A 21402-nucleotide genomic window follows, 5' to 3' on the forward strand; every position below is an offset into this window, starting at 1 on the left:
ATATTCAGGTAGCAAAAATATAAAATTCAGTGAAGGCTTGTAAAGGTTTAACCTGTAACAGGCTACAAGCTTAAAGGCATTACTATATGGGATCATAAATCCACCCTTTAATCAAGCATTTTATGTGCACATCTGGTTCCAGTAATAGAAATCATTTTCAATCCTATCCCACAGAGCACACTATAGACCTGAGTGAGTTTTATGGCATGGACATCGCAATCAGATTTCGGTATCCTCATTCTTTCACTGTTTCTGTCAAGTGATCTTCTACATTTATGATCCATACTAAGACACACCGAATTTGGTGGCATTATTTTAATTTCTAAGTTCCCCAGAACACAAATATCACTACACAATTTCTTTCACATTTGAAAAGTAGTCTTCTAAAAAAGTAGTATTTCTGCAAACCATCTCATTGCAAAGCAAGGAGAACATATACCTGATAATGTAATAATTAATTATTAATTTAATAAAATAAAGACAAACTAGGACATTGGCTCTTCTTCTGTCTGTCTCTAAGCTCATGATAATGAGATGAACCAGATATTAAAAAAGCACCCTAGAAAAAAAACAATCAAACTCATTAGTGAAAGACACCACCTTTCATCCCTTCGAATCACTGGTATATTTTTCAGACCACAATAATTAAATAAAACTACAAAAATCTACTGAAGAACTGATATTCACAAGATCCCCCGTCCCCAACAGTCACAAACCTACAAAATGACTCCTAAGGTCTTGCCTGTATTGACTCAGGAAAGAAACACTAACAAAATGTTTATCCAAGTTTATTTGAATTGCAAATAAGACGTAGATCTATAAACCAGTTGTAAAAAAAGATATTTTGGGTTACAGGTGAAACTGTTGATTTAAAAAAAATCGAAACCTGCAACAAACCAGCTGAGCTGTAGAGCAAGCTGGAAAGATGCTGCCAAGTGGTGTGAGTGAATACTGTATTTTCTTTTTACGCAAAAAAGGCTTTCAGGGAGATCAACCTGCAGAAGTAACTGTCAGGCACTACGTTTTCCAAAAGTTGGGGTTCTGAGCCATTCGTCTCTGAAAGTTTTCATACCTGAAAGAAAAGGAAAAACAATTAAAGGGACAAACAGCACAACAAAATTAATCACGGTAGTTAAATGGCACCTGTACAAATGCACAAATATAAATTTTGAAAGGACTGTGCATTTCCATGACTTAGCCTCTCATTATAGTGAATATTTGTGTCAGTTCTTTACTTTTTGTTGTAAAGAGCACAACACAAAAAAAAACACACAGCACGGAAGAAATTACCATTGAAATAACTTTAGTTTACATGAAGTTTAATTGGAGACTGTCAGCTTGACATCCTAAACTTCCACAACACAGGCTTGAATAGACAAACTGGAAATATCAGCCTCCGAAAATGGTAACAGATACTTTTGCCTCTAAAGCAAAAGCTCATAGCGGTGTTTTTTCCCTTCTTTTACTGGTTTTATTTAGATCTCTATATATTTACATAGAGCTTTATTTATTTGACTAAATGAGAGAATGAAATTGCAAATGAGCACAACCTAACTGAAACAAGACAAAGACTTAAAATTTTAAACAAAAAAGTCAGAATTTTAAGAATCAAGTTTCATATGAAGAAAAGGTATGAAGCACCCTATTTTGAGTACAAATATCGTAGCCTATGACATTCAGCCAAGGTGTGATTATTGCTAGTTGAAACAAATATGAAGAATTCACATTTATTATTTACAATTATTAGGGCCTCCTAAGAGGATACACATAATGTAAAGAAGCTACAGTATTTCAAGTCCAGGAACACAACGACACAACACAGAAAATGCCTGCTTGGTGTTCTGCACAGAGCTGCACAGAGCAGCAGTGTGACTTCTGTTTACCATTTGAGAATCACACTTGCAGGGATGAACATCTCGGAGGGGCTGGGGGTCATCTGAGACTGCGACACAGCGTACGAAGTGGTATAATTATACAAGCTGTCCAGCATTTTCTGCGTAAACTGCATCAAAAGAGACGGCAACGACAGTTACTGGTGGGCCACGGGGGGTACGTTTCCGTTTGCATGCACAGCACACGACACATGCGTGACTCAGACGGCGTTTCTGCCGCCCGCTGGCTTGCGTCTGTACTTGCCTGTGTATAGGAGTCCACGGTGGAGACAGCAGCACTGGCCACAGGCGTCTGCTGGGCCAGCTGCTCCAGGGGCTCTACAGAAACGCCCACCTGGGCTACAGAGGGCATCTGAGGCATCGACATCATCCCGAAGGGATGCTCTCCTCCCACACCTGCGGCACCGTAGGAAATAAAAACATTCAACCAAGAACACCAGCTCAACACCTCATATTCCGCTAGAACACACTTGGTTCTAGGATCTCTCCACCTGAGCCACAAAGATCCCTATTTTTTTTTTACAATTTGTTATTTTTTTTTAAGGTACAAGAATTTGCATACATAATACAAGAAGATAATGACTGCACCGCTGAATACACGATCCCTTAACCATTGTGCAAGCATGTGCTCAGAAGGAGCAAGATGCCAACAAAACCATCGAGGCCAGAGCTCACACGCTCACCGGATTTCAGGCCGGAGATCTTGAATATGGCGCTGGGCTTCTCGTTGGTGATGAACCCCAGCAGCTGCCAGACCGGCACGCTACTGGGGTCCGGGTAGGAGAAGTACACGGCCCCGCCCATGCCCGCAGGGAAAGGCACCGTGCCCAGCATGAACACCACCACGTGGTTCACGCTCTCGTAGTCGGGCAGGTGGAAGACGAACTTGTCACTGGCCACCTGCTCCGCATCTGTCTGCACCTGGAACAGGTTCACAGGGCGCTCCGTCACGTAAGAGGCAGGACGTTCAGAGGAAGGCACTTCCTTACCGCAGAACCGAACAAGAGTTATGACTATCAATGCCTCACGGCTATGACTATTAAATCTATTGACGTTCTGTGAGACGTGACCTGAAAGAAGGAAGTTTTTTTTAAGCTAAACGCCACACTGGGAAGAAGGAATGCCCTTTAAGCATTTCATGTAGGAGTGGGCAAAAAAGAAGGGTTTTGTAAGTTTTTAATTTTACATGAGAACTTTTTAGGTGTCCGATATTATTATGCATCATCTTGCCGTTGTTTCGGGCGGCAGCTGTAGGTGTTTTTAGCAGCGTGTCCTGGACACGGATTCAACAGCGGCTCAGGCACCGCCAGGAAAGGGAGCATCAAAATGATTTGATGTCTAAGCACAGCACACCATGGCAGAGAAAATCCAACTTTTCGTGTGAAAATGTAAAAACATTTGAGCACGATTCCAACCGAGCACGTATCGGTAGAAAAACGAATTGTACAAAGTCCAATAATGCAACAGCAATTTTCACTATTAATTCAAATATTAATCATTGAAAGATAAGCAAACATTGAATAAAGACCTGCGTGTAGGCAACACGCCTACAGGAGAGATTACAATTCCACCAAACACGTTGTAAAGAGTGAAGAACCATTACTTTAACAGCACTAAAAACACTACATTATGGGGGTTAAGCAAAAGCAATAAGGGTCATGGTGAGACACTGTCACAAAATTTTTAAAAAAGGCAGGCGTTTTTAAATCGTACCAAGAAGAAGCTTACATTTCGTGTACTTACCAATCTACCTGCTACTAAACATCCAAACATTTCTGTAACTAGATCCTTTTCACAGACCCCTCATCCGTTTCGTGCATTTCACACTCTAATCTTTCATGAGTTCACAGTCGGCTTCATGATAACAGTTGCATTATCGTACACACACTTTTTTTCGCCAGATGAACTGCACTTGAGAAACTTCTAGAGCACAGCAGCAGGGAAATCAGCTCTCCAGACAGAGCGGCGGCGCTGCAGCGGGACATGAACTCTCACCTTTGCACTCTGACCCAGGAAACAAAACAACGCTATCGTGTCCGAGGAAGCGCCTTTGCTTTCCCAAAAAACACGGAGAATGTCAATTGTCGTGATCGCTGTCACATGCTTTGAAACATTTGTGCCACAACCAGTAAGATCTTTTTGACGTGAAAAATAAAGATCATCTTATGTAGATCTTTTCTTTCCCTTTTACTTCCACGCAAGGAGTTCAGTGCTACAGAGAGCAGCCAGGAGAAACAGTGACGTGGTGTCGATAACCTTTTCAGGTTTCAGACACGCAAGAAAGAAAAAAACTAACATTATGTAGCGGAGTTCACTACAGACCAAGACGTTTTTCGGAAAAATGCTTTATGTTTTGCGAACGAAAGCGATGCACCGACTGCACTCAACTAAATAGTTCCCTGCCTGTTTCTTATATGTATATATTTACCATCAAACCATACTTAAATTCCATTTCAACAGGATGTGGATAAATATTAACATTCAATTAAAATACAAGGTATTTGTTCTGGCCGTTTTCCAAAAAAAATCAATTAAGAGATTTTGTGAATGAATATTTCTGTACTCAATTTTGCTTCTGGCTATTAATATAAATACATCTACAGAATCAATGCATGTGGGTATTATGTCGTCTCTAGTATTTTAATGTGCAGGCTTGTCTGTCCTATACACTGCTCCAAATCTGTGGGGGGGGGGGGGGGGGTGAGCGTTTTTCTTACTAGCCTTGTTGGAATTGCCAGGCAAGAGCTTACAAGCTTCTGATAAACCCCTCAACAGCCCAGTAGTCACCTGTGAGATAAACATCCCCCAGTTGACTGGAGGCACCACATCTTTCAGGCTCAGGATTCTGGTGATTTCCTCCATCTGGATATTGAGGCTCATGTAACCAACTCTTTACATTAAAAGATTGCAAAAAACGAGCAGGACAATCAGCAAGGCAGGAGAATTTGATTCCTCATTGGTGAAATAAAACCTGCCAGTTTTCTCTTCTAGTCGAGGAAAGAATGGTTTTCAGGTGTGGGATTTTTCCTTTTTACATCCGCCTGGCCGTTTGTCTCTTTTGCTCATAGATGCATTCTTGTACAAGGACTGAAGGATGGGTTCTTTTCACCTCCATTTAGTTTGAAACAATCTTATAAAGACGTTTTCCCTATACGTTTGTGTTACGGCTACATCAGTGTTGTTCAGTGTTAGTAACTGTGTTGAAGGCTGAAGGGAGTGTTTTGAGCTCTAGAACTCACACCAGCTCTTTATTGAGTTTTAAAGACACTCCACCTCTAAATGTTCTCACAAAATTAATGAAGTCAGGTGGACTTGCTATTCTCCAATCAACGGATGTGCTTTAACATTCACAATATCTAAAATGAACGGAGGTGAAATATTGGCCCCGTGCAAGGTTTAAGTTTGATTTAAATAGTTTCTAAATGACCACTCTAAACAGCATTGCCATCTATGCAAGGCAAGCATTGCATTTCAGCTTTCTTAACGTGTTAAAATTTCACTCTGATATTAATTTCATACACTTGTGAGAGCAAAACTGTGCATAGTGGGATTGTTGAAAGCAGTGCATGCCTGCATATTTAACTGCATTATCCACCCCTACCACAAACACTCTGAACAAAACCAAAACCCAAAAAGTATCAGTAAAAAAGATCTCACTACTGCTTCATTTCCTCCACTAGGGAGATCTTCAGATTAAAAAAAAAGAGGGATTAGAAAAATAAAAATTTATTAAAGGCAACAAGGAACAAGAAACACAAGAAATGAAAAGGACAAGGGAGTTAAAAAGACCTCAGAGGTCTGGGATAGGAGGGCAGCTGCCCACCGAAACCTTCACAAGCCAACACTACTGAAGGGCAGCAGGTCGGCATGGGCACGCGACCGGGCAGCTGATCAGCGCAAGCGATCCCAGCGCCAGATGGAGGCGTCGTCGCACACCGCGATCAGGATGCTGCTGTCGCGGCTGAAGCTGGTCTGGCGGATAGCAGCGTTGCACTTCGGGTGCGTGAGGGTGGTGCATCTGGAAAACAGCGAAGGATGAGTCAGCCCTGCTCTGGAGGGGCGGTACAGAAACACCATGCCTACAACACAAACGACTAAAAACCGGCTCAGAATGACATGACCTGCTTCAAATCTTTATCAACAAACACAGAGCCAAGCCGGGGATATTAAAGCCTTCTCCACAGAGACGCTCACCAAAGGCTTTCCATACACATCTGGTGCATATTGTCACTCCCTTTCTTTACAGTTTAACTAAATCAAACAAATCAATTAAATCGATCAACATATTGAACACTGATTCCAAACTATAAAAACATGATTCAAAGAGTGTGACATTATACTGTTTTAAAACAGTCACATTTCAATTAGCATAGTTATTGAGAAAAAAAAGATTTCAGTTAATGCATGTCAAAGTCTGTCCTAGAGCATTCAAGAGAAGAAAGCCCCGTTTGTACTATTTTGATTTAGCTGTTACTGTTGATGTAATCTTTGTTGATGTAATCTGAGAGGATGAAACAGAAGTTATTCAAATTGCAATTCCTTATTCTGATGCACAGAAGAAGTCAATCCTAATTAAACTAAAAGACCAACAGCACAACTATTTTTTAGAAACTACAATTAACTACAGAAGATAATGACATTCCTAACACACAATCAATGCAATGCATCATTTCAGTACTTTGTGTGTGCACATAGTATATGAAGCAATTCATAAGTCTCTTTACTTTGCTTTATGAGGGTCTTCCACTTCCAGGTCCCATACATAGAGTTTCCCAACCTGATTGCCCAAAGCCAGCATCTGCCAAGGAAAAACAACACTGGAGATAGTACTACACACAGCAAGCTGAGCAAAATAAAATGTGGGTTTACACTTTATGATTATTCAGCACTCTTGCGAAACTATAAAGAAAGATTCTCTACCTTCTGCCAAAAGTCCATAGAGAAACGCATGTACCAGATGTCACACTGGCTGTAGTCAAAGCGCCCCAGAATGGTGACATTGGATTCGTTAGCTCTGATCCTGTCAATGTCATCTTCCATCTTTCCTGGCTTCCAGCACACAATGGCATTTTCACATGACTACGGAGAGGAGCAGGCAAGGACTGAGACACTGTAGCACAGGTTAACAATTGTAAAGAGTTCCGCTTGGCTCCTATGCCCGAGTTCAGACCTAACAGGACATCAATGCACTGTCGTCTGTAATGCCCAGGTACAAACTATGGTCGATGTTTGTGCCCGATAGTGTTTTCTCCAGTGCCATCCACTAGTCCCATCTCACAAATACGTAAAATTGAGACACACACACCATAAGCATAAAATAAACATAAGTCATTAGAGATCATTTTAGTTTCATGAGCACACAATTAGGTCATAAATGTTACCACACACACACAAGCAACTGTTAACACCTTTGATGCTCACCTTAGACAGTATTAGGTCTCCCAGCCATCGTACACAGTCAACGTAATTCCTATGAATGTCTCGTGTGGAGAAATCGGGGAAATGGATCTTCTGGGAGACAAAAGGCCTTTCCCCAAAGAAAAAAATATTTTTGTTAAAGCCTAAATTTAAAACTGTCAGGAAGCAAGAACAATGTTTTGACTTTTCCTCGTGACAAGCGCAAGTTCTGTCCAAAAGAAAACTAATAGGATTACCTGTTGGTTTTGCTGGGGTTGTATTCATAAGAGCCCCGAATGGCTTTCTGCATCCTCTCCGAGTTAATCCTCCACAGCTTGAGAGAGTGGTCCATACCGCATGACATGATCTTCTCCCCCAAGAGATCAAAATCCTGATTACAGAGAAACTTTAATTTAATCTATGCAGAACACTACAGCTGCTCCAAAGTCATTCTGAAAAAAGGTAATGACACAATCACATTGGGTGTCTTGTTTCACCTTCCACCCACCACAACAAATCATGGAAAAAGCCACTTCCTTTAATAATCCAGTCATGTTAGCCTGAAATTCCTAGGAATATTTGATCACCTGACGATGTCTCTCACCGAGTCCTGAAGCACATACTTACCGCACTGAGGACTTCATCACGGTGACCCTCAACTCCCCCAAATATGGCAACCAGGGTATCCGTCTGGATGTTCCACAGCCTGAGAGCGTGATCTGCAAGGAGAACACAACTTCTGAACACCCAGCGTTCAGCAGCACCAGTCAAACTGTAAACTCTTTTCTTCCTTCCATTTTAAGCCCTGTCTCTTCGTCTTCTGGCTGAATCGTGCACTTACAGTTCATGTTTGATACTAAGCGGCAGACTATGATAGAATCAGCTCACCCTCTCTTTCAGTCCTCTGTTATTTTCCATATTCAACAGCTGCAAAATGTTGAATTTCTATTGCATGGCATATAGCATGTTTTGGATACATTTTGGAAAAAGACCACGCCTCAAAATCTTTCAGATGCAGGCAGGACAGACAATTTTACCTTTGCTGACGGACAACAGGAGGTTCGGGTCTCGAGGGTGAAATTTCAGCTCATTGATTGCATTCCCGTGTCCCACGTAGTGCTGTAAAAAGGGACAGCGATCACTACATTTAGGTTTGCTGCTCCAAGTAAAGTTTAGGTGCAACATCCGAGAAAGGCTCCTGGCAGAAAGAAAGCTGTACAGCAGAACCCAGGGTGCAGTGTCAATCAGCTGCACACTGCGAAGCAATTCCTAAAGATCATCATCCTCATATAATGGCACATTGCCCATGAGGCTGAAGCAGTACTGAGCAGTTTAAGAGGCAGGTTTACAACACAGAGGCTTTGTAACTCATTTAAATGGAACAAAGAATTGCTTAAAAACACTGAATATATGTAATTCAATACAATAATCTTACTATTGCGTCATTTATTTGTCAATAGACCATCAATTCTGGGCTTGGTTTTCCCAGAAACTTAAAAGTGAACACTGGAACTGTGATGACATCCTGCTAACCTAGGCTTTGGACTCGTAGACCGTACCATATGTGTAAAACAAACTTCCACATCTGTGGAACGCGATTCAGAGGCACATCCTGCTTGTTTGGATCTGAGCAAACAGCTGGTCTGAGCCCATTCCACCAGGAATTTAGGGAGCTCTGGCTTTTTAGATATATCAGTGAAAACACAAGACTTCTACAGTGGGCTGAGGACTGAAAGGCACGCTCCAGACTGGAGACAAAACACACCCTACATCTCATCCCAAAGTCAAAGTCAAGCTCTGCCTCGTGTGGTATAAAGGCCGAGCTCGCTCGCTGCGGGGACAGCCGACGCCCACCTTGATGCACTGCATGGTGATGTGATTGATGACGCGGATGATGCCCCTTGACCCCGCCACCGCAAGAAGGGGGTGACTCGTGCTGCTGTCGAACGTCCAGGCGCACGTGTAGAAATTCTCATCAGCCTGGTGGGCACCGCAGGTTAAGGACCCAAGCGTTCATGCTTAACGAGCACCCCTGTGATTAGCATCGCCCCCCCCGGCCGTTTTTAACCAAGTCTCTTCGATTCTGACACACAAGAGGGGATTCACCATTTTTTCCCCTGAAAAACTGCTGGTTGTTGGTCTGTTTTAACCTGGAGACAAAGCAATTTCCCCCCCAAAAACAGCATTTCTGTTTCAGAAGAAAATCCAGCGACAGGCACCGCTGCAGGAATGCAGATTTGACAGCAGAGAAATCTTTAGAGCTGCCACAGTCCTGTCTGCTCACCACTGCCGAGAGCGTGGAGGCAGGACCAGAGGCTGCCGAGGAACTGGCGGCTCAGATCTCTTCAGTGCCCACACTTCTCTGAGTCACCAGCTCCACACAAGCTTTCCTGCCACTGGATGTAGGACCAATGTCAGCCTCAGGTGGCAAGGGAAAGGATACATCAGCATCCACGTAGGACTGAAGCAGGCGGATCTCTCCTTGGGAATGGCATTCATACAGAGTTACCTGCAGAAAGAAAACAAAAGCTCTGCCTTACATTTAAAGTGGACTTTAAACTGCTTCTCTTTTAACAGGTAAAAGTTTATTCCATGCTGAAAGGAAAAGAAAAGAGAATGTTTCAACTGTGAAACCTTCTTTTAACTTATACAAGCTATTTGTTGACTTTGGTTATTGTTACTGGTAGGTAAACACAGCCAATGTTTTTACAGAGTGAAAACAGTCCCCGAGCTGAGTCATCTGCTTAATCACAGCTTTCACCGCAACTTCATACTAATTTGAATTATACTTGTTTGGTTGACATTGAAAAGCACTGCAGTATAAGATCACTTTACTGGCCATATACAATTTCTTGTATTAGGGAATTTGTCTTTTCGCAGACCCCAGCTTGCTCACCATGAGACACACAGACAGGGAGAGAAGCTTGGGGTCAGAGCGCAGGGTCAGCCATTTATACATCGCCCCTGGAGCAGATGGGGTTAAGGACCTTGCTCAGGGGCCCAACGGAGTAGGATTTCTCTGCCGGCTGCGGGATACAAACCGGCAACCTTCCAGCCACAGGCGCAGATGCTTAGCCACAGAGCTTCTGCACCGCCCCGTATGTTGATCACATCAGTTAATAATTCAGATCCTTTTTCAAACCCTAGAAATATTCACCACCTTATATACATCTGAACACCAGCTTAAACATACTGAAACCACAGTGTCCTGCTGTTTGCACAGGTAACATAACTGGCTCAAGTACTTACCCTGTTGCTTCCCACTGTAGCGAAGACCAGGGGGTCTCCCTCCTTACTGTGCCAGTTAAACTGCACCCCAAACAGAGGCTGCCCATGGTCCTCCTGCGATTCAAAGCAATGACACCATGAGGCGGGAGAGGCAAGTGAAGACCAGCTCTCCGAATCAGGCAGACCACAGACTGGTGCCTCCTTTCATTCCGCCATTTTCATTTCCCAAATTATCCTACTGCTCTCATTCTCAAGTGCCTTCCACCAGGAAAGCATGCATGATGGATGGATGCTTGCTTGGTTATTCACATTCTGCACATTTCAAAAATGTCCATTAAGCACCCCCTTTGCACTGCAGACATTAAAAATTACAATTTAGAGGAATTGTGAAAGCACAGCTCCATGTCACGTTCCAAAACACCAGGTGCATGTCAAACCTCTCTGAACAGTTAATACTATTAGTCCTGACACTTATATAGCGCTTTTCTGGACACTCCACTCAAAGCTCTTTACAGGTAATGGGGACTCAACTCCACCACCACCAGTGTGCAGCCCCACTTGGATGACGCGACGGCAGCCATAGTGAGCCAGTCTGCTCCCCACACACCAGCTCTCAGTGGGCAGGAGAACAGAGTGATGAAGCCAGTTCAGAGATGGGGATTATTAGGAGGCCATGATTGGTAAAGGCCTGGGGGAAATGTATCCAGGACTCAAGGGTAACACCCCTACTCTTTTCATGAAATGCCCTGGGATTTTTAATGACCACAGAGGTTCGAGACCTCAGTTTTAAGTTTAATCCGAAGGACGGATTCTGTAACCCGTCTTTGATCGGGAAAAGACCAGTCCTCCTACTTTCTACACTCACAAGCTAGTTCAGCACGCTCCGGTGGCTACACTCACCTTGAGGCTGTTGACGCACTTGAAGGAGTATTTACACTTCTTGGATTTCCACTTGCCCTTGCCCCAGCTCTTCCTGCCGGGGGCGTTGGGCGTGTTGGTGGGGGTGTCTGGGCGCTCGGTGTTGGTCCCACTCTCTATACTGATGGCATCGTCCTGCAACACAGACAGCACAGAGTGGTAGCGTCTTCCTCGGGGCCCTTTCTGCCACACATCCAGCGTGGCACACTGATCATTTTAATGCCATGGAGTGGAAAAAAATAAAACCATCTGCAAGGGAGATTTGAGATTGATAACCCTCAAAAGACTGATTGTTGATCCTCACAATTAACTGTATTGTAATTTAAGTAATTTATGGGACTCTGCATACAATGGGACACTTTGAGACGGGGAGAGACTCCAAAAACTGACCGTAAATCGAACTTAAAATGTACATTCAGCATTGTACCCTTCCTGGGATGAAAACTGGTCTGTAATGCCCAAATTCAGGAAATGTGAAATCCCGATCAGCTGCTCACTATTCCTGCCAACAGACAGACTGAAAAGCTGAACAATTTCACTGATTTGTCCGATTGCTATTACACATGGCAAGGATGAGTGAGTTTACAAATGAACAAAGTTTAGTTTAAGAAGAGGTTTAAAATCCTGCCCAGCTTCAAAGTAACCAGGAAGTCACTTGATCACTTTGTATTTATTTCAACCAAATGAGTGAAGATTCTTCTATTGCAGCATGCTAGAGAAACCTCATTCAGTACATTTTAATTACATTTTCCATTGATGCGATGGCAAACAAATACTCTAATCCAACCGGGTGTCACCCATTACATAAAAAACGATTAAATATTTTAGACAATATAATCCCACTATCCATTTTAATACTCTTGCACCTAAATAAGGGTGACTAGGTCTGAAGACATTCCTGCTCCCAGCACAAAATCTACACTCAAATTCTGAATTAACCGTGTATGTTGATAAAATACACAGCAACCATGTGATTTTTTTCGTACCTTGAATTTGAAAATTCATCGGAATCTTCCGGGGCATTTTCAAGGCTGTTCTATGTAAAGAAAGACGATAACGTCCTACAAGCTTATTCAATGTGCGGTTCCTTAACCTGTCTCTTCAACAGGAAGACCATGCATTCCACCGTCACCTGTTCCTTGCTTTAAAATACTAAACATTTTCTAACATTTAAAACATCTGTTTTCTTTTTAAAGACCATAACAGCTAAAAACGACACGAAGTCCTCTAACGGCCGGCTGAATGAAAACAGCACGTTATCCCGACAACTGAATTCTCAAGCTCCTTTTCAGACTGTCAATGATGTCTCCGGGGAGCTTTGTCTTTTTCAAGCATCTTATCATCTCGGCAGTGAGCGTTTCGTTTTGGTGACGTGTATTAAAGATTGATGATAAATTCTGGAGCGCTGTAAAGGTGTTCTTCTCCCTTCAATTTAGTTTCTTAAAACAACAGAAATAAAGTAGTACAAAGAAAAACACACCACAAAATTGTATTTTTAGCCACCGTTTTATACGTATTAGCATTGAAAAGCATTTTAAAGAAGGTCCGAAGTAACGAGGATTTCGGGCACGTTAACTGCTGTCCGATGACCTGTTTACCAGGATTTTAACGTTAATTTTCCAGGAGTGGTAACCGACCGCACAGGGAGTCACCTTGAAGCCGTGCACCGCGAATCTTCCCCATATCTCGTGGAAGAAAAAAAATCGAACTAATATAAATAAGTTTGATTTGATGAGAAACATTAACCCCCCCAAAAAAATATCAAATTTAGAGGATAAGAGGGCCAAACGAAGACAACTAGGAGCTTTTGTCTGCGGCCGCACGACGAATAGAACATCCCCGATGGAAATACTGTTCCGTTTATACATCGCCGGGCAAATATATAATTCCGTGCTAGTAGTAGCCAGCGCTAAACTGAGACTACAGCAGCAGCTGTAACACCACCAGCGCGGGTGAGCGGCTCACGATCGGGGCCTCTGCCGTGGTTCAGCAGTCACCCATTTTTACACCCAACTTTTTGGTCTAAAATCGAGACACAGGAGTCAAAGGGAACCTCACGCCACCCGCCTCCCTGACGCTGAAAGCCACCGATCTCCCACAAGCGCTCAGCTCGGCCTTACGTTTTCATCCCCCGAAAGATCGGGGTTGCTGTTCTCGTCGCTGCTCAGTTTCTGCTTTTTCGACGGCATCTCGTTTCCCGCCTCGGCTTGGCTCTCAGACATCTTCCTTCATCTTCCTCTTCCTCTTCCTCCACTTCCCCTCCCACCCCCCAGCGCGAGGCCACACCGCCGCAAACCGTTCGGCTCGAGCTGCCGGCGCGCGCTGGAAATGGCCGAATCGCCGCGCCTCCTGCCCGGAAACTGCAGGCACGCGCGCTCCTGGGGAGGGTGGTCGCTGGCGCGTGACGTCATAACCCCTCGCCGCCGAGGCCTACAGGGTTTTAAGGAATGTCAGTCTTGACCTGCTGTTTTTTTTTTTTAATCTGACCATTATTATGTTTTTAACCTGTGTAGTCCCAACAATAAGTGGGATACAGCCCGCCCAGTATGTCTGAACCAGAACAGACCACTTATCCAACAGATTTGCCACACTCCCGTAAAGTGATCATAACTGTCGCACTTTCCCCTCGGTTCCACGTTAGTGATATTAAAATGATTACTGCTACGTGACCCAAACTCAGTGCCTTTTCCTATTGATACACTTAAGAACATCAGGGCTTTGTCACTATAAAATGCACACACGTGAGGGAGGGTGCTGTAGATTTATTTTTATTTTCCGATAATTCTTTAAAATGAGAAACAAATGTACAAGATTCGCTGTGCCGTTCAGGTGTGCGACACGATAGCTGTGGTACTCGGAAGAGCCGCAGGGAAAAGGGAGGCAGATTTTCGATTTATTTTAGTATTTGTGATTATTTTTTCTGTTTTAATTTGCCATGTAAATGTTTTAAGGGGCACGTATTGTGTGGCAAGGACAGACAGCCGTTAAAAAACAACAACAACAACAACATAATTTGTAATGTGTTTAGCGCCTCTCGGCAAATATTTACGTAATTGCGTGTGCAGCGGTTGCATGCCTTGTGGAAAAAAGTCAAGGAGCGCCACTGTGTCTGATATCCGATAAGCAGCTCGAGGCTTTACAGTTGTGAGAAAAAGTTTGTGAACCCTTAGGAATTATCTGGATTTCTGCATGAATGGCTCCTAAAATGAGATCTGGTCTTCATCTAAGTCATAGTAATACATTTTTTTTATTTGTCTTATTTAACAACACACACAACATTTTACTTCGTCATATCTTCATCGAACAAATGGTTTAAACAATCAAGGTCATTATGTGCAGCATATATCGAGAGCTTGTTCAATTTTGGTTGAACACTGTTCAAAATAAAATATTACCATTCGGGGTAAAATAAAAAACAGCGTGAATAAAGATATTTTTTCTTAAGAACATGGTTAAAAAACAATCTGGCAACAATTGAATTGCGAAAAGTACAAGTAATAGGTTTAAGCAAAAACTTATGTTTATTCCATGCTGAAAAGAAAGAAAACTCAAAGCTCTTTACAGGTAATGGGGATCCCCTCCACCCCCACCAGTGTGCAGCCCCACCTGGATGATGCAACAGCAGCCATAGTGCGCCAGAACACTCACCACACATCAGCTCTCAGTGGGGAGGAGAGCAGAGTAATGTAGCCAATTCATAGAGGGGGATTATTAGGAGGCCATGATTGGTAAGGGCTGGGAAGTTAATGGTCTTCTGGGAAAACTGGCCCTGGTGTTATTGGTGGGATTTGACCCTGAACGGGTTGAAGCAGTTAGAAAATAGAGCAATTTATGGAAAAGGCAGCCAGGTCAAATTGATCTTATTTTGCAGTCAGTTAGGGGTTCAGTTGTGTAGCCAAGAGTTGAGCTGGGACACAACCAGCAGGACCAGGACCGGAAACGTCTGACAGAAAAAAGAGCAGTCTGCCGATGTTCATGTCATGCCCATTTCTCTCTCTTGTGATTACACTTTCAGGTTAGAATTACAGTGCATTTCAAACAAACATTAATTCCAGATTAGAGAGCCAGTCATTTAATTGCTTACTTCTGTGTATATAATGTGCAGTTAGTGACTGGGTTTATGTTCTTGATTGTTTTAAATGTACAGTTTTCTTGGATTGTCATGAGGCACTGTAAAGACCCAAGTGTTTGTATATATTATTCCCTGAATCTGTTTTTCCACTGTGCATTTGCTTCATCTGGGATAAATCAAATGATTGCAGATGACAACTCACACAGAATAGTTTGAGAACAATAAGGATATTGACAGCTGTATTTTGAGAAACGGCCACCTAGTGGCGTTGTTCTCTAGCCCTTGAATAGCACAGTGAAATTATATCATCAAAACTGTACTCAACCAGAGTAATGCTTCATCATTAATCCTGTCAATAATGTCAGGGAAAAAAATTCCACCTCAGAAGCAAGTGTGATTTCTCAAAAGAGAAGGTCATTTTCAAAGTCATATAGAATAAGTATTGCTGAAAATATTCTCCGCCATCATAGCTTTCAGAATCAGTCTCTTCTGATATTGTTCTGCCACCTATTTGGTAGTAGATGGGGATTTTTTAACTGTGTTCTCGATTCTCAAACTATCATCATTCTTTAAAACTCTCTTTTTTTGTCATTTCTTAAAGGTCTTAAAATAAAGGTTTGAGTGATCCAGAGATGTACAGTGCTGGTTTCTGAAATATACTGCTTTCAGTTCCCTAGGTTTAATCCTGCCTCATGCACAAATGTAGTTGTCTCAGCTAACAAATGTGGCTGCTGCCTATTGCTTTTAAATTGTGTTTGAAAATGTGCGAATTAGTTTCACATCTCAAGAACGTTTCATTTTAACACCCTTCTAGTAATGCCAGAAGTGTTATCTCTAAAAAACCCCAAACGAAACTGTCACATTAATTCTTCTATCTTTACATCTGCTGGTGATAAGTGAATACATGTCCAACATGGAAGACATTTTATCTGCTACCTTTGAAATTTAAATTTTAACCTCACTTAGTTTCCCCCCCTTATCCCCGAACCCCCAATGTTGTAGATGTATTTAGCAGAATGTCTGAGCTACTTAAATAGCACTTTTCTGGACACTCCACTCAAAGCGCTTTACAGGTAATGGGGAATATATGATGCGCCAGTACACTCCCCACACACCAGCTCTCAGTGTGGAGGAGAACAGAGTGATGAAGCCAGTTCAGAGATGGGGATTATTAGGAGGCCATTAGTGGTAAAGTCCAATGGGAAATTTGGCCAGGATGCCGGGGTAACACCCCTACTGTTTTCAAGAAACACCCTGGGATTTTTAATGACCACAGAGTCAGGACCTTGGTTTTACATCTCATCCAAAGGACCTTAACCTTAAGACACAAAATTTACAAATCAGGAGTGATAAGGGAATGCATTCTCTACTGAGAGCCCTGATAGGCTCTAGCCTTAGTCAATACTGCATGCACCACACAAATGCATACGATTGAAAATTCTCCAGATGTAAGCCAAAATTCACCCAGACCTCGAGTCAGCAGCTGGTAGATACAAGCAAGTGTCAGCAACCTCAGTCAGAGGTTGATTGTGCTGTGGACAGCACAAACCATGAGTACAAACTGCCCTATGGAACTCTTATTACATATTTCCATTAAGTGCTTAAAGGACAATCAGACAACCTTCTTTTTTGAGGTAGGTGTGAGGCAGAAGAACTGTTTTTAGAATCAACTTCACCCTTGAAAAAGGCTCAACAGCTGAAACGTTTGAATTTCTTTCTATGTTTCAGCATGGAAGGAACCTTTACTCGTTTCTTTGCAGGCAACGCACACTGATGCAGCTCCTTACTTGAACCTCTTTCCTCACAGCATCCTTGATGTTTTACAGTGTCCTGCTCTCATGCAGGAATCTACAGTTTGGCTGGGGGGTACTACAATAATTGTAGGCTTACTGTCTGTTTCTTTCTTTGTGCTGAAACACATGAAACACTATCATTTTTCTGGTGCACCAAAGGTTCTCTTTTGTCCCATTTCTGCAAACACCCATGTAAATGGTGTAACGAACAGTTCTTTCCGGACCCTATGCGGACGACACAATCTGAAGAAGTGGGGGAACACTAGGGAAACGTCATGCAGGAATACGGGGCTGAAGACAGGGGGGCGTGTCCAAGGTGCGCTGGTGCACGGGGAAGGTGTGGCCGAGGCGAACAATCCGAGAGAGTAGTCCTTAGGGATAATCCAAAACGCAAGGGTAAGTCCAAAACCAGGAGATCCATCAGAACAAGTTAAAAACCACGAAGGCCGGGTCGGAACCGGCGGACGGGGAACAGGAACGGGAACAGAGGTTAAAACCTTAACGGGACCAGGCGCTTCCAGGTCCCGGACTCGCACGATATGGAAATCAGATGCAGAGCCCGGATGAGCGTCAGCGCCTGGCTTTTAAGGTGGGCTGGGAATGGGAAACAGGTGCAGAGAATAAAGTCTTGAGTGAAAGGGCTGGAGCACCCTTTAGGAGGGGGGACTATAATCGTGACAAATGGCACATAAACACTCTGGGGAAACTGATCTCTGAGGGACCTCTTACTTTGAAAAAAAGAGGTAAAATAGTGTATTTGCAATAAGGACATTGTATGATTCCCTGAAGGAAGCCTGTTTATCTAGAACAGAAAACAGAAAAAAAAACAGAAATAATAATAATAATGATTTTGGAAAGTATAGACCACAACCTACACAAAATGTCTGTTCTAATGTTTACTGACTTGACACGACCTTTAAAATATTGTACCAGGAAGTATTTGATCAAAATCTTCTATCTTGCTATCTAATCAAATACACTGTGTACACAAAGGTGTACTGGGTGTTTTAAAAAAATCTTAAAACAGTTTGACATCAGCTCTGTACTGCATTCTTCCATCTAATAACTTCAGGAAAAGTGACATTCCTTCATCGTCAAACTGCAAAGGAGTTGTCAGACTACGCAAAGCTGCGCAAAGCTATTCAGCTCCAGATTGTTCCAAATCATGCGTTGCATGTCAAAAGCTAAAATGGTTATGAGCTTTTTTTTCACTTGTTCCTAATGTTGTTGCACTAACTTTAACACAAGCAATTGCTGTATATGCATAGCATCAAAAGCTATCTATACTGTATAAGCATTTGCTGTACATGAGCATCAAAATAAATGTATTGCTCGTATCGGCAACAAATTCACTAAGTTATCAGGAAAATGACAAAGCTGGTTTTGTAGCAGGTGCACAGACATCTTATCGAACTTACAGGCCACAGCAGCTTCATTATACTGACGGACATTTGTCATCAGCGGATGGTTCACAGGGGTTCTGCACAGGCTAGTGACACCTGGGGCTGCCACTGGGAGCACTGCACATTGTACCTATGTACATGACACAAGCTTTCAACCAAGTTTCAGATGCGAGGTTGTCGCGATTTGCCCCCTTCCTCTCACAGAGCCCAGACAAACCCGGGCCTGTTCACTGGTCTCTGAGCTCTGGATTCCACACGTCTTCCCAGCTCATTCCCTCACCTGGGATTCAGGTCTGACAGCAGGGGCATCCGTGGCGTAAATACCTCTCCATCCTCTAACTGCTACGCTGGGCCCAAGGATGGAAAAAAGAGCGTGGCCAGATTAATTATCTTCAGAGGCTCATCAGCGGTAGAGATTCTGGAGTTTATTGGATGAGGGGATGGTAATAATGTAATAAATGGAAATCGGAGGAGGAGTGGCGGACCACTGAGATGCGCAGGTGAAGCAGGCAGGAGAGGTGTGCGGGAGGGAGCAGATGGATCTGAGGTGGAGTGAGGAAGCGTTGATGGGTGATTAACAGTGGGAGCATCTGGAAACTGGAACTGGAGGACTGAAAACTGGAGGGGGGGGGGGAAGCATGATTTGAGGACCCGAGGGACCCGGAAGACCCACTATAGTTAAAGATTCAAATGTCTGAGCCCTGAGGAATGGGTTCCCCAGGGTTTTAATAGTGTTTGAGGTTCCCTAATGAGGCTGATAAGCCTGGCCTGATCTCGTTAGGGATGGCCCTGATGAGCTCCTTCCACGTGTGGAATGTGCTGTGGAATTTGATGGAATTGATGCAGGAGCATTGGAGCTCATCAGGGCCTCACACTATCCACGTGATACAACTGAGGGTCGCGTGGGAGCTGGAGCCTGTCCTGGCAAACAAAGGGCACAAGGCAGGGTGCACCACGGACAGGGCGCCACTGCATTGCAGGCACACACACAGACACAGACCTGCACACACTCACACCAGGGCCGACTTTCCCAGAGGCCAATTAACCCACCTGTCTGTTTCTGGGCAGTCAGAGGAAACCCCGTCGGACACGGGGAGACCGTACAAATTCCACGCAGACAGCACCCCAGCAATCGAAACCCAGGGCCCCGGCACTGCAAGGCTGCAACGCTGACCACCGCACCGCCGCATGGCCTACAGCTGCAAGTATTCTCATCACTAAAAGGCGTGTCACCAGCAAGAGGGCGCGCATCACTGGCGTGTTGTCAAGTTAGGATGAGCTCACAGGAAGGAAAACTAGTGGAGTCTCAGGACACGATCAATGTTGCCTTTACAACTGGAGCTCAGTTGCAACTAGACATTTCTGCCTAGACCATCATGCCTTGATCTCTACGTTCATCTTGGCAAAGCTTTCTGACTTGTGGTCTCCTCACATTGACAGACTGGGTTAGATTCTGCCAGGGATGGGCACTGAGATGGCAAGTGAGAGTGCACTGGCTTCTTCAAGCCTCTAGCGTACAGATGACATGAAGGCACTGTTCTCTTGATAATGTGTGTGTGTTGTTTTTTTTTCTTTTTCAGCTGGCTTGACATTCAACAGGCTAAATCAGCTCATTGCCTGTGCCCCGTCAACTCTCTTGTGACTATGGTGATGTAGTCCCTAAGCAACAGGCAGTCACTCATGTGTATCACAGTCAGTCTTGAATGATCAGTTTCTCAAAATCTTGCTAAAAACTGTTGATGCTCAGTACATGTTACAGTGTAATATTTTGTTCAAAATACAATTTGTTATGAAGGTAGGTTGGTATTTTCCACCGATCCAGTACGTAAAGATATATATATAAGAAATGTATAGGAAGAAGTTCAAATGACAAAGATTATTGGTGCTGGAATGTTACTAATTTCTCATGTAGTGTGGCAGGAAATACAGTGAGTAACCTTCTACACAGCTCTTTGCAAGCTACCACATTGCCAGTCAGTTTTGTCATTTTTAATCACACAGTTTCTGTTAGTTGACCCATGCAATCCAGTAAATCTGTTTTTGTCACACAAGATATTTTCATGTTGAGATGCACCTTTCATTTCCTCAAAATGCATCTCTAGTTCCATCTCTACTCCAGCCTGTTTGCCTATTTCTTTACTGCTCTGTGCTACGATTATTGATTTGTAATCAATTTTATGGATCATTAATCTCCGAGCAAACAAATGAGCAAACTGGGCAGTATGGCCTTCTCTTATTTGTAACCTTTGTTCTAGCAGAACTCTTGAGCTACAGGGCTGCAGCTGTGTCCCTGACAGCTTCCCCTGAAAACTGTTCTGCAAAGCCGGTTTGAAACAGGTGAGGCAGCTGAGTGTGGAGGTGAACTCGGAAATCAAGTTAGAAAAATACTGGATTCTAAATTCCACCTACTGTACAAGTCATTGCAAATCAAAACATCCACACATATTTAGGCTTCCCACGCTGGAATGGTTTTTAAAGGATTTTTGTTTCTCACGAGTTAGTTACACAACGCATCCCTCTTGCCAAAAAACCCCCACAGCAAGGAATCACTTAAGAGTTGAACTCCGATATAAACGTCAGAAATAAACTTGCAGGAAAAAAATAGAATCTGATAGATCAGAAATACCTAATTTAATGGCATAACGTATGTATCTATTTTGAATGAGGTAACTACATTAAACTAATAAAAAAAAAGGAAG

The 21402-nt window shown here is 43.2% G+C and overlaps 2 protein-coding genes across 2 annotated transcripts; both read right to left on the bottom strand.

The window, feature by feature from the left end:
- Positions 1 to 773: 773 nt before the first annotated feature.
- Positions 774 to 3884, bottom strand: hikeshi (heat shock protein nuclear import factor hikeshi). Its single transcript, XM_088914326.1, has 5 exons — positions 3636 to 3884; positions 2576 to 2813; positions 2137 to 2288; positions 1884 to 2002; positions 774 to 1072 (listed from the first exon to the last, which is right to left on the bottom strand). The coding sequence occupies exons 1-5, from the start codon at positions 3663 to 3665 to the stop codon at positions 1018 to 1020; spliced, it is 594 nt and encodes a 197-aa protein (XP_088770452.1). The 5' UTR covers positions 3666 to 3884; the 3' UTR covers positions 774 to 1017.
- A 1718-nt stretch (positions 3885 to 5602) lies between these two features.
- On the bottom strand, positions 5603 to 13790 carry eed (embryonic ectoderm development). Its single transcript, XM_088913338.1, has 12 exons — positions 13556 to 13790; positions 11418 to 11570; positions 10539 to 10631; positions 9733 to 9798; positions 9144 to 9269; positions 8327 to 8408; positions 7917 to 8008; positions 7547 to 7680; positions 7314 to 7419; positions 6813 to 6971; positions 6617 to 6690; positions 5603 to 5910 (listed from the first exon to the last, which is right to left on the bottom strand). The coding sequence occupies exons 1-12, from the start codon at positions 13655 to 13657 to the stop codon at positions 5784 to 5786; spliced, it is 1314 nt and encodes a 437-aa protein (XP_088769464.1). The 5' UTR covers positions 13658 to 13790; the 3' UTR covers positions 5603 to 5783.
- Positions 13791 to 21402: the final 7612 nt, after the last annotated feature.

Source organism: Atractosteus spatula, chromosome 4, assembly GCF_055471065.1.
Source record: "Atractosteus spatula isolate fAtrSpa1 chromosome 4, fAtrSpa1.hap1, whole genome shotgun sequence".
NCBI classification, from domain to species: domain Eukaryota; kingdom Metazoa; phylum Chordata; class Actinopteri; order Semionotiformes; family Lepisosteidae; genus Atractosteus; species Atractosteus spatula.